Source organism: Diadema antillarum, unplaced genomic scaffold (genome assembly GCF_040938485.1).
Source record: "Diadema antillarum isolate AM-2024a unplaced genomic scaffold, OU_Dant_1.0 seq00001426_RagTag, whole genome shotgun sequence".
In the NCBI taxonomy this organism is placed as follows: Eukaryota; Metazoa; Echinodermata; class Echinoidea; order Diadematoida; family Diadematidae; genus Diadema; species Diadema antillarum.
In genome coordinates this window covers 462,501-473,643 of record NW_027272178.1, presented here as the reverse complement: position 1 = coordinate 473,643, position 11,143 = coordinate 462,501, and the positions used below count along the sequence as shown (strand labels likewise).

At 39.1% G+C, this 11,143-nt stretch overlaps 1 protein-coding gene across 1 annotated transcript; it reads left to right on the top strand.

The window, feature by feature from the left end:
• Positions 1–499: 499 nt before the first annotated feature.
• Positions 500–5,474, top strand: LOC139709350 (carbohydrate sulfotransferase 10-like). The gene is made up of 3 exons (XM_071621308.1): positions 500–550; positions 2,479–3,404; positions 5,405–5,474. Exons 1-3 carry the CDS (start codon positions 506–508, stop codon positions 5,439–5,441), a joined length of 1,008 nt encoding a protein of 335 aa, XP_071477409.1. The 5' UTR covers positions 500–505; the 3' UTR covers positions 5,442–5,474.
• Positions 5,475–11,143: the final 5,669 nt, after the last annotated feature.

Here is an 11,143-nt window from a genome sequence, read left to right as displayed (position 1 = left end):
CTAAAAAGTGTACTCAGCTAGGGAAAGAGGTACAGAGGGGAGGGTTTGGGAGGGGGTATCCCCCTCCCAAGCACGAGAAATTTTGCATATTTTGAATTGAAATTCAACGATCTGGTGCACACTTTGAGTGAAATATTCAAAAAAATATCTTATTTGATGAAAGGTTGCAAAGGAGACCCGCTTCATGTGCATGCATACAGTATACACGCATTTTTTTTCCGCCTCCCAAATCCCCGGTCCAAATCTTGGGGGGGGGGGGGGGCGATCGCCCCCATCGCCCCCCTGGCTACGCCAGTGCAAAAGAAGTATCAAATATGAGCGAAGAAATGCACTCGCGACTAACTGTCTAAATGTTGTGAAAAAGAACAGCAAATCATGATACTATACTCGGGTGGTAATAATGTTTGCATTAGACAGCTGAGTGCGAGTTTTTTGTTTTTTAATATCCATAGATGAGGACGCCGTGACAACAAGATATCCGAATGAATCAAGTTGTCATGACAACATGAACAAGTCACGTGACTGTGCAACTGGTGGTCATGTTCCAGCGGTAGGTGCTTTATATTAGGAATATCAATCTAGGGCAACATTGAGATATAAGTGTACTTTACTATAATTGTATGAGCTACCATGCCAAAAGTGGTCAGGTGGTAAGAAATGGCAGTTTTTACGAGTTATAATGACAAGCACGGTCAAGACAGCTGTGTAAAGGAACATGATTCGTGCTGAATTTTGCAGTGAATACAGACGACGGCATAACATCGTTTGTGAGATCCATTTCATATTCATGCGGCCATCTAATTAACTGGATATCCTTGAAACAGATGCTAGGTTCCCTGGTTTGACCCACACGGGAATCGCTTTCTCCGTTATTTTGTTTCTTTCTTCTCTCTGAATCTACCATTTGTTTTCTTCCTCGAGTCTCTCCATTTTCTCTTGTAATCCCTTGATCAACCAACACTTTTCTTTACCTCTCGATCTTTATATTCCCCACTCCTTTTGTGACGTATAAGTCTGAAAGAAGTGCGGTGGTTTTTGCGAGCAACTAGTGCTTCAGTTTTATAAAGTCAACTTCAAATAAAAAAAGCCTTATAATGTCCATAAAGGAGACCTCCGGATGATTTACAGATTTTAACAGTTGAACATCAATAAATTAATTATACTATTAGGTACAGAATTTATAGTGTTTGGGATGAGGAGTAGGAATTCAATGTTTTCAAAAATTATAACAAATTGTAATGAACAAGGATGATGACAATACCATGGCAGCCTCACCATAAGAATTCATGAGTTGGAGATTAAGCAAGCAGAACAAAAGAAGGAGGTATGCATAGATTCTACACAGGGAAGCTGTATTGTAATGAAATTACACTGCTTCAATATTGAAATATGTGAGTCTCTATATCATCATCATTGTTCAGTGTAATTTGTTTAAGATCTTTTTCGTTTTTCTGCTCAAGGACCACAATAAATTTCATAAGTCTATACATGGAGTTGTCGATTTATGTAGGACTTCTACATGATGTGAAATTTTGAAAATGTCTGTAATAATCCTTTACTTTGCTTCCGTCGCAATAATTGCTCTCAACCAGCTGTCGAATTTGTGACAAGTGAAATAATATATGAACAATAATAAAAGTAATTTGATATGGAAGTTATAGTAATTTAAATCACAATACTAAAAAGAAGAAAAAAAGTTCGAGAGAATTAAGAAAACGTTTTAATAGATAATGCTTTCATGTGCATGCAAGATATATTATGTCATATTCTGGTGGTGGCTGATTTAGTTTATTTTCCATGTTGCCAAACCTGAAAGCTACAGGTGTACGGTTTCAGGCTCTCTCTCTCTGAGACTGGGCTGCAAAACAGGCTTCTGTTCTTTAAATTCAACACTTCCATCTATACTGGGCAATGTTACTGTCAGTGCTAGAAGGACATTGGGATTATTCAACGCCTCAAGGTGACAAAATGTCGAAATATGCATTTGGTCTTTTCCTAATTTCAAGCCTTTAATAGTAGTAGTGGAAATTATACTAGAGTCTTCTTTATCCAGGATAGCCTCTTTAGTGTTGCCACTAATCTACCAGAGGGCCCTGCCACTATCATTACCCTAGCGTTGCCAGGCACCAATTTATACACCTGGGTCGAGAGGGACGTGGTGGGTAAAAACCACTTGTCCAAGAACGTAAGCACTGGGCGAGAATCGAACTCGGGTCCTCCGATTGGGAGTTAAAAGCCTTATCCACTATGCCACAGCGCCCCCACTTTTCGTTCTCCTCACCAGTAACGGCAGTTTTACAGGGGTATGGGCAGGATATTTTAACTTGGTGTGCAATGAAAGGCGTGAATCTTTGTCTATCTTGGTCTTGAACACGATTTCCAAATTTTTCTTTTTATTTCAAAGACTGGTGTATGTACACCGTTAAAAGAAATGACCTCGTAGTCTTGACGCAGTGTTATTTGTCTCTCCTGTCGCAGATTCGGCATTTCGCTGATGCACGCAGTTCGACACTTCAAGACGACGACCTCTACAGCGTCCAAGAATTCGTCCAGGTGGAACGCCGGGCGCACCTCCGCGCGACATGTCGACAATACGGTCTCAACGGCTCAGTGAATGATTTGATGCAACATGACCTCTCTCGATTTATTGTCGATGAAAAATACAAGCTCATCTACTGTTCAGTCCCCAAGATCGCATCAACAAGCTGGAAGCGAGTTCTCCTCGTGCTGCGAGGAGTTATGGACGACCCATACGATCTCTCTCAGCCCATTGTCAACAACAAGGTCGCTCCGAAAAAGTTGAAGTACTTGTCGTTTTACAAGCGAGCTGATGCCGAACGGATGCTACAAGACTATGTAAAATTTATTGTAGTGCGAGACCCATTTTCTAGGCTACTCTCCGCATTTAGGAATAAGCTGGAGCCGAACTCTACTTTCGAGCGGGCCTACAAATTTCAAGAACGCGCAGGCGCCTCTATTCAGCGACGTTATAAGTCGAAGCGAACCAAACCAAGTCCAGCCGCAAAGAAGATACGAACCCCACAAGGAACCTTACTTTACGATCTCACTTTCTCGGACTTCGTCAAATTTTTGATTGACCCGAAACCAGGTCCCATGCATGAATGGCAAGAAAATCGTCACTGGGCCAGAGTAAGCGAGCAATGTTACCCGTGTCTCGCGGACTTTGACATAATCGCTAAATTCGATACGTTAGCTGACGATGCTGCCTACATCCTTCATCGGACACACGCCGACTCAGTGGTCCAGTTTCCTTCACAGAAGGGGAGCAGTCCGACCTACAGTTCGTCAAAGCAGATCATAGAGTCGTATTTTGCAACTGTCTCTCGAAACGACGAGTCTGCACTGTACAAGAAATACAATTTGGACTTTGAACTATTTGGGTACAATAAGCCCAAAAGGATTTCATGATGAGGCTTAATTGCCATTCACTTAGATTTTGATCAAGACCTGTAGCAATAGTAGATGATCCTGTAAGTCTTGAAAAGGTAGTCGTCTGTTATCGTTATCGCCAATGACAGAAAGGCCCTGTCACAGATGCGTTGTGGGATTCCTCGGTGCCATTGTCGCTTCCGGTTGTCTTGCGCACGCCTTAGTTCCCATGCAATTAAATGTAATTTTCGTTTGCTTTTCTTTTGTTGCTACTTTCGTCGTCGCTTAGAATTCAACAAAAAAAAAAAAGAGTTTGAAATGTCAAAATTTTACTGATTTGCGGTCACTGGAGTTACGAGTCACTTCTTCAAGGCTTTAATGTGCTGGTCACATGATGGTAAGCGAAAAAATCTTCAATAAAAAAATACCCCTGCATAATGACGGAACGTGGCCGGAGTGCATAGGCAGCCAAAACCGGGGCAAGTTTGTCCCCTGAGCTATCCCATAATGCATATCAAATGCTGGTCTGCGCACGGCACCTAGGTATTGGCGAAACCGAGAATATGTATCTAGCCGTAAGTGCATCAAGGCATTATATCGCTGGGAAGCATCTATTTAACAGTGAAAGCAAAATCCTATTTAATTTACAATTTTTATGATTGCAATCATATTAATTTTGAAGTACATTTGTTGAAAAAATACATTCCATGGAGAACAGTTAACATAACGTGCGATGGAAATATATAAGCATGAAATGTGAATAAAATGCTGTATTGATAAATGCGCAAGCCCCTATGATATACTGTATAGTATTCAAACTACACCGGGAATCGTACATGGATCACAATCAAATTACAATGTGACATCTCAACAACATTTCTCTTCATAAATCGCGAATTCAATCACCTCTACGTTTCAAATGCTTTAATTGTCGATCATGGAAATTTAGATTGGGTTCATGATTTCCAGTTCCATGAAAGGAAAAAAAAATTCTGAACCTTTTTTTTAACACTCTACTCCCTTTATAGATACATGTACATAAATACAGTGTCATTTCCTCGACATGGAGCTTTCGCGAATTGGAACCGTCATTGTTCTATTTGGTTTTTTTTTCTCCGTATGGAAACTTTCGTAAATTGCCACCGGCGTTCTATGCATTTTTTAGAATTACGCGCATTTTGCTTTCGCGAATCTCACAATACACAGGCTTGCGGGCTTTAGTCAACAAAATACATCAATCTGTTACATTTCTGTAGTAAGAAGATACTCTAATAAACAGCTAGCGGCGAATGAACAGACATTGTATACAAAATACGATGCAAATAATGTGACAATTCCCGTAATGCTGAATAGCATCGAAGGTATGATCGATTCCAGTAGCATTGACTCTGAAACCCACGTCTGCCACAGATTATTGTAGAATCTATTAACATAAACAGGATAAATCCTCCACAAAATAGAGGCGCATCTTACTCATGTTCATCAGTCTTTGCCCCACAGATCAAGACAGCAGACAGCAAACTTTTTATCTTATTGCCAGAGAAAATCCGCGGGAGCGCATGTAATTTTGCCCGCTAAATTTAAAAGTTTACAGAGCCTAAGGTACGGTCTGGTAGGAAGGGGGGGGGGGGTCCCCATGCACCCTCCGAACACATTTTTTTTTTAACTTACTTTTTTATAACCCTCAGGGTGTCTAGTTAAGGATTTTTTTTTTTTGTGCCCAAGAAAAAATCGTGTCCCATGGGGGTCATTGGCGGCCATCTTGGCAGTCATCTTGGATTTTCAGGGAAACTCATTAATTTCCATTACATTTGAACCACACAGCGTATAATTACAAATAAAACATTTCTTCAGGGTAAATGTGACATGAGGAATCGATTAAAATGATTATTTATATGATTAAAGCAATTACCCCCATGGGACACGATTTTTACTTGAAAAAAATCATTAACTAGACACCCTAAGGGTTACACAAAAAAGGAGTGTGCGGGGGGACCCCCCATTCCTACCAGACTAAAAAGCCAGAAATTTGCCTGCCAACAAGTAGGTGAATTTATGCATATAACACGTATAAGGAACGTATTGTTTTGTTTTTTAAGGGATCAGGTGAGTGAAATACTTTGTAGGCTGTAGAAAAAGAAACATCCATCTATGTGTAAATATGAAAGTAACGCGGTCTGTTCAGTAAACTGTCGGCCTATCTCTCATTCCAGGTGATGAAAATGCCCATGAAATTGCATTGTATGTGTGTGTGTGTGTGTGTGTGTGTGTGTGTGTGTGTGTGTATGTGTGTGCAAGACCTCCAGTAGACCGTTTCTGTAATGTATTACAATTTACGGATGATTCCTTTCCTACAGCCTCTTAACGAACCATTTCATTAACCCGCTTCCTCCCATTAAGTTCCATAATCATGCAGGAATTCACTGAGCTGTTTTTAGGTAGGCCAAGCTTCCGGCATGCTTTGTGCATCGTGGATGGTAAGGGCGATTTATTTCTGTAAACAAAACTTGCACAAATCTGAATAAATTACAGAATCAGTTCAGTCGTAAATACAATTCCATACAAACATTTGTGATTACAGATCATCTATAGCTTTGTTCAGACGAGGGCAGTTTTGGTCGGAGTAACTTCGGAGGAAAGGTCGGAGTAGTGCCCGTCTGAACAAGGTCGTGGTAACTTTCTCCGGTCGGAGGAACTTACCACGACCTCTTCTTCCGACCAAGATACTCCTGAGTTTTTCTCGCTACCACGACTAAACGGTCGGAGTAAATTACCCGTGCGGACAAGCCCTCGGAGTATCTGTGACCTTACAAACCTTCTACGACATAGGTAAAACTTCCGTAGTCAAATGCGAGTAACGTGCGCGTGCAGTACAATTCTAACCTATAGTCGATCGCGACGGAGAAGCTGGTGCTCAGAAATTCTCATCAACAAGAATGGAGAAGATAAATGCTGCTGGTTAAAACAAAACAAAGCAAAAACAAAACAAAACAAAACAAAACAAAACAAAACAAAACAATGGTATGGTCGACGTGCGCGGCGCTACCACTTCCGGAAGTTACACCGACCCTCCACGGTGATCCCCACGAAGGCCGTGGTAAATTGGTCGGACTTTCTTCCCACGACCGTCGTGTGGACACAGGGTCGTGGTAAGATACACGTAAGCATAAATTTGAATTCTAATAGCTGCGCCATAAAATTTTACTCCTACTAGAAAATACATCTGAACATTGCTATAGACAACTAGGAAACTCGCCTAGATGCCAGCCAGACAGCAATGATAACTTATGCATGCAAACTGGATTCCAATGGACAGTTTCTGTAATTTACCACAATTTATGGATGTTTCTTTTTCCAACAACCTGGTAACGAAGCATTTCATTCACCTGATCCGTCCAATTATGTTCCATAGACAGGAATTCGCTTAGTTGCTGCTAGGTCGGGCAAGCCTAGGGCAAGCTTTGCGGTTGTGAAGGCTAACTTTTGTGAACAAAGCATGCACTAAATCTACATCTGAAAAATGTAAATGACATGACTATTGTAAAGTAGCTCGTGGCTGAGTTCTGCGCGACATACATGCTCTACGTTGGATGTAGGCCTTGTATAACATTCTGTAGTGTATAACGCACTCCTTTCAATTTGCGGACAAGACGCTATTAAACCAATTGGGCCAAGAGATCATAACGACAAAATAGGTTTGGATGATTAAAACGCTGGTATCGACAATGGCTAAAGCGGGACCTACATCGTTCAAGAGGAGGATGTTGACGATATGTCTTGTTATCATGGGAGTGGCATTGGCAGTTGGAATCTTCTTTTCAGATATCATTTATACGTCACGGGCTCAACCACTGATCAAATCAGGTAAGATTATGTGATATATAGACGATATATTTGCCAAATAATTTCCTTATGGAAATTGTTCTGACTCTGTACGGTTCACAGATGGTTATTGCACGTTTATTATTATTTCAAAACGAACAGCTACAGATCCTAGCTATAAATTTACAATCTGTGAATTTAAAAAGGCACCTCCACAAAAAAGGGGGAACCAGGAATTCTTAAAGGTTCCTAAATTCACAACAAGGGTAAATCAGTGTCCTTTTGCAGATTCGAAGCAGTATCTAGGCCTAGTTATTATTAAATCTCTTTTAAAGGAATCTCTTCGGCAACTCTCCACTAAAGTCGAAAGTGCAATTAACCTCATGTGAACCAGGTCATTTTTGTTTTGAGTTAAGCCATATATTGTTCGTTTGGGTTTCTTTTTTTAGTATGGATCAGATGTTGCATGCCCTATAGCCTTTGATGATACAAGATAAATTTACAGAAATATTTTTTTTTTAAAATCCATGCGGAACTGTTATTATTATTATTATTATTTATTCGGCTTTTAATCACAAATACATTTTTCGAAATCAGAAAATTGTACATTGGAGTGGTAAGGGGGCACCAGGTTGGGTAGCCCGGGTCTGGAAAGAGCCAACTAAATGACTTAGGCCCTCAGGCCATCCTCCCCAACCCACCTGGTGCACTCAAAACAGTCAGTTTACAATATAAAAAATACAAATTTCATGAACAGGCATACATAAAAAACAAAAACAAAAACACAAACAAAAACAATGTTCAATGTAAAATAAAACCAGCCCAATCACAAATTTAGATAAGGAGAAATGAAACTGCTCTACGTGAATCAAATATGGAACACCAACAAAAACAACAAAAACAACAACAACAACAGACTTCGGAGCAACAAGGTTTATCCAGCCTGAGAACAGGTGCAGCGCTTACCAGCATGTAGTGCCTTAAACAAACTGCTAACTAGGTTATACTAACACTTCGGGTTTCTTTCGGGCAGTGACCGTGAATTTGTACAGCTGTACCGACATTCAAGGCGCCTGTCACAGCTTTGCAATCAATAAGCCAGTTTGTAATTAAAATTATCTCATATACACATTTGACTAACAAGCTTTCTGTTTTCTCAGTTGGTGACGCACTTTCACTCGTTTTCAAATAGACATATTTTAATGCATACGCTTAAATGCCCGACGTACACTGACGTAGTTCAAACATGCGTAGACTATGGTGACGAGAATAAATGGTCCGTGATTTAACACTTGGGGACGCATTTGTATCACCGTTTTGCCATGTAGCATTAACAGACTTCTCCTAAATTATTCCCAAATACTAGATTTTAATGGAAACTTTGTTGCTGTCAGGTGGATGTGTAAACTTACATGGATTATGGGAAAAATCATAACATCCCAGATCTTAGTAAATTCCGGAACCCATCATGTCCAGCTGTTGGTACAAATGACCTTTTCCGGCCCATATCTTCAGAGTGAAACTTCAAAATTATAGTATATTCCATGGTTAATTATAAATTTCTTGATCGACAGTTCCATTTTTATACAAGTTTCTGCCAATTGCCGTTGTGTTCTGTAATATCTTATCAAACTTAATTGCTCTTAGAAAAACTGTCACATAAAATAATATACTGAACTACCAGATGATGATGTCGAGAAAACTTTTTTCCTATATATAGAATTAAACTTTTCAACAAGGTCGAGGAAGGTGTGTGTGTGTGTGTGTGTATGTGTGTGTGTGTTTGTATATATGTGTGTGTGTGTGTGTGTGTTGTCCTTTGGTGAAACTGTGACAAAAACAAAACACTTCGAAAGAGAATCATCTTTACCTACTTACGTGAGTGATAAATACTTTGAATGGCCGAAGTAAACACACACCAAAATCAACGACAGCTTAAACGAGTGATTTTCATTGTTCTTGGGCGGTATTTCACAAAGAAGCTAAGCCGATCTTAAAATCATTTTGTGAAAAAAAATCCATTCTCACTCATTTTATCTTGTATCTTAATGACTGCATGAACAAAAAAAAAAAGAAGTCTCCCAAATTTTCAAATTCATTGGGCAGTTAATACAACAACGAGGACACATGCCATATCCCACAATCTGAAGTTGACTGAGACTTAGATTCTCTGTGAAGCAGCCTTCTGGTTCAAATCCGACTTCACTAGTTAGGAGTCCCGTAGCGGCAGGAGTTGTGCTCATAGGCAAGGCGCCCTGTATCCATGCTGCCAAGTCCTTTGGAGTTGAGCTAACGTTGTCGTTCCTGTGATTGCTTGCTTGTTGCTTCCTTATCAACAAATCAAATCAATTATCAATTATCAAAGAATCAATTCAAGTCAAATTACACTTTGAATAATTAATATCAGGAACATTCCCTCTTTCATTGATAGAAATGAAGCAGTGCGTCTTTTTTAACATTGTCTCTACTCGTACATGACGTATTGTAAGCTAAGGCTCATATTTCTTGTATCTTAATTAGTCGGGTTTTTTTTCACAGTATGCATACTGATACTCATGATACTCGTTGTAATGTGTATCATTATAACTTAGACTATCCGTTTCGTATTGATTCAAGAATTAAAGGCAACAAAAGAAGTACATGTATCAACGTTTTGATAAATCTTCGGTCTGACAGATTACATCATCTAAAGTAAACGAAATGATGTGAATCGACTTGGAGAGTGGACCAACTGGAAATATAGACCAACAGCAAGGAAATATATCACATGACAACATTTGTGTTTCATGAAGCATTAATTACCCCTCAATCTTTCGTTTCTTCACTTCACATAGGTGATGATCAATTTGAAGCACAGAGTGATTTTCTCACGAACACGTCACCAATCGTTTCCTCCAATCAGGTAAAAAGTCAATACTGTTATCTCGTCGTAATATAACTCGTCTCATAACCAAGATAACCACGATAACTGTTTTGAGTTTATGGTAACACCAGGAAGAGATTAATATGTTTGTTCTCTTTGATTGATTACTTGCAGACTATTGAGACTTTGAGTCGCACGTTGAGTCGAGGCAAACCAATAACAACCTAAGTTATAGAGAATACTTGAAATGATGATGAATGAAAACAGTAAACTAATTCATTTTTGTCTTATAACCGCCAATAGCAATAGGTTGGCAATATATATATATATATTTTTTCGGTTACAGTTTGTTATTCCGAAGGTTCGTTAATTCGAAGATTCGTTAATCCAAAAATGAAATAAGGTTCATTATTCAGAAGGTTCATACCCGAAAATAATGCTCGTTATCTTGAAGGTTCGTTAATTCTAAAATGAATTTAAAAAATGGTTCATTAGTCTGACGGTTCGTAAATCCGAAAAAAGAAATAAGGGTTCGGTTTGTCAGAGGTTCGTTTATACGCACCTTCACTTCAATTTTTGGATTAACGAACATTCGGGATAACGAACTTTCAGAATAAGGAACCTTCTAAATAACGAACTGTATAGTGACTGTAATCATAACAAAATCACACTTCAGAAAGCCATTTTTATATGGAAATTGAAACATGACAGATTATAAAAGAATCAATGATGGAGTAGGTTTCATCAACGTTTTCTACTTATAAAAAATGAAAGTTTAAAAAAACAAAAACTTTTAAAGAATCGTTGCAGATACCTGAATTCTCTATAAGTCAGTTAACATTTATCAAATGGCTGTATCCATATCGTGGAGGAAACTCATTGTGATATGAAGAAGAATAATTATGTGTTAATGTGTTTGTTTACCACTTTATTCATCATGAGAAAATCAAATATTTCGTTAACCTTACGAAGGCGGACCATCGAGACCATGGTATTGTGATTATAAAAACTGACTCCCCAACTAAGGTTTTAAGACAAGAAAGAGGAACATATTACGTATGTACGTCA